The sequence below is a fragment of the Plectropomus leopardus genome, unplaced genomic scaffold (assembly GCF_008729295.1).
Source record: "Plectropomus leopardus isolate mb unplaced genomic scaffold, YSFRI_Pleo_2.0 unplaced_scaffold4109, whole genome shotgun sequence".
NCBI lineage: Eukaryota > Metazoa > Chordata > Actinopteri > Perciformes > Serranidae > Plectropomus > Plectropomus leopardus.
This window is the reverse complement of record NW_024645002.1, coordinates 3,194-7,230: the sequence shown is the minus strand read 5'-3', so window position 1 is coordinate 7,230 and position 4,037 is coordinate 3,194. Positions and strand designations below refer to the sequence as shown.

At 38.9% G+C, this 4,037-nt stretch overlaps 1 protein-coding gene across 1 annotated transcript; it reads left to right on the top strand.

Annotated features, from left to right (window-relative positions):
- Positions 1 to 419: 419 nt before the first annotated feature.
- Positions 420 to 1,743, top strand: LOC121939113 (putative uncharacterized protein BRD3OS). Its single transcript, XM_042482238.1, has 2 exons — positions 420 to 853; positions 966 to 1,743. The coding sequence occupies exon 2, from the start codon at positions 1,073 to 1,075 to the stop codon at positions 1,376 to 1,378; it is 306 nt and encodes a 101-aa protein (XP_042338172.1). The 5' UTR covers positions 420 to 853; positions 966 to 1,072; the 3' UTR covers positions 1,379 to 1,743.
- Positions 1,744 to 4,037: the final 2,294 nt, after the last annotated feature.

The following is a 4,037-nucleotide window of genomic DNA, read 5'->3' as shown; positions in this document are numbered from 1 at the left end:
CGTATCGCCCGGCCCTAGTTTGACCATAAGAACTCTGTTTATTTCTGTGAGACAATCAGAATCTCCCAAAGTAAAGAGGAATGTCTGACTGTTGTAATCTGTCTGTCCGCCTGTCTCTCTGTCTGTCTGTCTCTGTCTCTGTCACTGTGTCTGTCCTCATTTTGTCCTGCAGCTGCACTGCAGTCTGTCCTCTCTGGGGATCAATAATCTTATAGTCGTCTTTGTAACCGTCTTGCTGTAACTGTCCTCTCTCTGCTGTCATCATATAGAAAGAAAAATAATAATAAAATAAAGTATCAGAGCTCACAGAGAACAGACTGACTGTCAGGGTCAGTGTGTGTGTGTGTGTGTGTGTGTGTGGTTGTGTGTTTTTTAATAAAAAAAAAAAAAAGACAAACATGTAGCTTTAATTTGAAGATTATAAGGGGGAGGAACCTTTGTTCCTGTGTTGTGTCCCTACCCGGACCCGGTTTGCAGTCACACCGTTGTCATTGGATGCAGCTTCAGTTTCTCGGCAGCACGATGCTAACGATGCTAACAGCAGCTGTCAGAGGAAACAAACAAACGTCACAGTTTATGTTTATTGTTTTTTGGCGTGTTAACCCCCTGGTTCAGTGACGTCATCACGGCGGTAAACTGCAGCTGCGTGTTTTTTTGTTTTTTGTTTTTATCAGGAGCTAACAGAAGCTAACAGCAGTTAGCATCAGGATTAGCCGTGTCAGCAGTCTGTTAGCTGAGCGGCTAACAGCCGTTAGCTCCCCTCCGGTGCGTTTTTTTCACATTCCGGTAGTTTAGTTACCGGCGGACCCGCTGAATGTACGGGAGCCGACAGGGACACAGCAGGAGGAAGCAGGTGGTGTTTTGTTGTGATTTTTTTTTTTTTATTATCTCAAACTTTTTGGTGATTTGTTTTTCCTTTAAATTTTGTGTGTGTGTAAAAATCTCACCTGGTTTTGTTCTGTCAGGTTCTGCTGAAGGATTAGATGAACAGCTGGACTCGTCAGGTGACCTGGACCTGGACCTGAGGCTCCTCAGCAGACATTTCTCCTGTCACCATGACGACTGATCTGACATGTCGGATGTTGATCCAGCTGCTGTAGAGGACCAGACGGCTGCCGAGGGTCCTCCCGGTCCTCGCCGCCCCCCTCTGGCGGGAAAGGCGCTGTCGGAGGCGTTCGGCCGGCTGCGGTACCGGGACACGTCCCTGCTGATCTGGCAGCAGCAGCAGCAGGAGCTGCAGGCGGCGCCGCCCTCCACCTACCTGAGCCGCAGTCAGTCTGCGTGGTACAGCAGCTTCGGGAACCAGGCCGTGCTGGTCCGGGACAAGAAGGGCCTGGAGGACGCAGAGGGACGCTCCCGGATCTGCAGCGTCATGTAGACCAGAACCGGAGACATGGATACAAAGAGACGTTTCTGTCGAGTCTCTACAGAGAACTGAAGGACAGCGGCATCAGTGTGATTTTAGACAGCATGCCGGCACCACGGAAACCAAAGAGGTTTAACACAACAGCGTGAGCCTCGAGTGTAACATGTGACATACGTGTCAGCAGCTGTTTGTCAACAATAACAATGACATCACATGTCAATAACGTCATAGATCATCTCTGATCGGAGGGGGCGGAGCTGCTGGAGCTCACTGCTTTCACTGTCTGAGGAAAAAGTGACTATTTCTTCCTTCATGAAATGTTTTGGGATTTGTTTTTCCTGTAAATTTTTGGGTGTTTTTTTTTTAAGAGGACATTTTTTTCTTCTTTAAAAGAAATAGTGATTTTCATTCTTTAAATATATTTTGGCAATTTTTTTTTAAAAGGGGCTTTTTTTTCCAAAAATGTGGTGTTCTGTTTTCTTTTTTAAAGTTTTGGGGCATTTTTTTAAGAAGACGTGCCTTCCTTCTGTACTTTTTTTGAGTGTTGTTTTTTTCTTTGAAAATGTTGGCTATTTTAAGTCTTCATAAATTTGACAACTTTTTAAAAAAAGGAATTTAGCTGTGTCATTTTTTTTGTTCTTTTTACTGGGCTATTTTTTGTTTCTTTAAAATTATGGACAGTTTTTAAAGAAGACACGCCTTCCTGCTGAAAACATTTTGGTGTTTTTTTTTTTAAAACACAGACACTCACAGATTCGAGCCACAGAACGTTTTTTTCATGTCAAGCTAACTCCATGTTATTTATGAAACTTTGATGTTGAAGTTTTCGTAGTCTTAATGAAACCGCAGTATCAGATGATATATTTTATTATTAGCAGTGTCGCTCTGACAGCAAACTGCAGCTTTTGGCGTCTAAAAGGGACTCAAAGTGTTAATGATGACATCAGCAGTGTTACAGCCCCACTTTATAAACAATAAACCTTTCTTTATTCCTGATGATGTCATTGTTTATTCCAGAGTGATGATGTCATCGATCCTCAGCGCTCTGCACAAACACAGAGGTGAAAATTAATTGATTACATTTAAGTAAGTACTGAAGTACTTTTGCAGTATTTGTACTTTACTAAAGTATTTTCATTTTCTGCTCCTCCTCCCTCCTTTTTTATTAAAGGATTGGGTGTTTTTTAAAGTGGACATGCCTTATATGTTTTTTTTCATTATTTAAATGTTTTTGCAGTTTCTTTTTTTCTTTAAAAATGCTTTGCAATTTAAAAAAAAAAACTTTCAGAATTTTTGCTGTTCTTTTCTTCAGTTATTGGTAATGTTTTCTTCAGACATTTTGGTTGTTTGTTAAAGGAGACATTTGGGTTTTTTTCAAAAAGAATTTTCTTTGAAAAATGACTTTTTTAGTCTCCTGGCTGTTTGACTTAATAATGATCAATTTAACACTTAAGTGTCGTTCAGGTTTCTTACTTTTTCAGCAGGTCAGTGAACGTCTCGGCTGCAGTTTCCGTCTCCATGACGACGATGAGTGACACCAATCATCTGAAATCAGAAGGAGTTTGTTAAGTGATGATGTCATGAAATCTCTGGTCAATCATGTCACACCTGTGATGTGACCCTCCACCCAAAATCTGAGACTCACTTCCTTCTCTTTGAAAGCAAAATTAGGTTTTTTTTTCCTTAAAGAAGTTTTTTGGGATTTTTTTAAAGCAAAAATGTTGGCTATTTTTGTTCTTTAATCTTTTTTGGTATTTTCTCCTGTAAAAATTGTTGGCCATTTTTAAACAGAATCTTTGATTTAAAAAAAAAAAAAAAAAAAGATTAATTTAAAACAATTTTTTCTTTAAAAATCTTGGTTGTATTTTTCCTTAAGAAGTTTGCCAATTTTTTCAAACATGCCTTCCAAACTTGCATGTTTTCTTTTCAAAAAGTTTTGCAATTTTTTGTCTTTAAATGTTTTGTTGATTTTTAAAGAAAAATCTTTTGGTGAATTTTTGTTATTTAAAATTTAAGCCAGAGAGATGTTTCCCAATGATCATTTCTGTAAAAACAGAAATGATCATCGGGAAACATCGTGGGGGTTTTTTGTTGTTTTTTTTCTAATACCCTTGTGAAAAAAATTCCAAGACTTTTCCAGGTTTTTCTTGAGTCCTTGTGTGTTTCTGTTTAGTGGGGTGTAAATCACTGGTTTCATTATGATACAATATTATATCAATACTTTGGACTATGATACGATATTTGCCGATATTACAAAGTCTGCCACAATTCAATTTCGATTCAGTTCGATTCAGGGGTCTGCGATTGGTATTTGTCAATATTATCTGCTCAGTTAACACAGTCGCTTACACGAGAAGCTGCCAACACTTTCTTTGCTTTTGGCAAGAAAAGATAAAAACAACATAAACATAACTGGAAATAATTAAAACTGATTCACTCTGTTTGAAAAGGCTTTGTGGGAAGAATGTTCTCATTTTAACTCAAACCGTGATCTTTTTTCCTAAAACTTCAGGGCTGTCTGACTTAAAGACAAACTTCTCCCAACATCCTCAAAACGTGGAAGAACAACAAGATCTTTTCACTAAAGTATAAACCTCAATAATAAATATCAACGTTCACAGACAAAACAACTGTAGGTCACATTTCCCCCACATACACAACATGCTACCAT

Bases quoted from the DNA above. Each gene is read 5' to 3' on its own strand.
- LOC121939113 (XM_042482238.1), top strand. From the start codon at position 1,073: ATGTCGGATGTTGATCCAGCTGCTGTAGAGGACCAGACGGCTGCCGAG.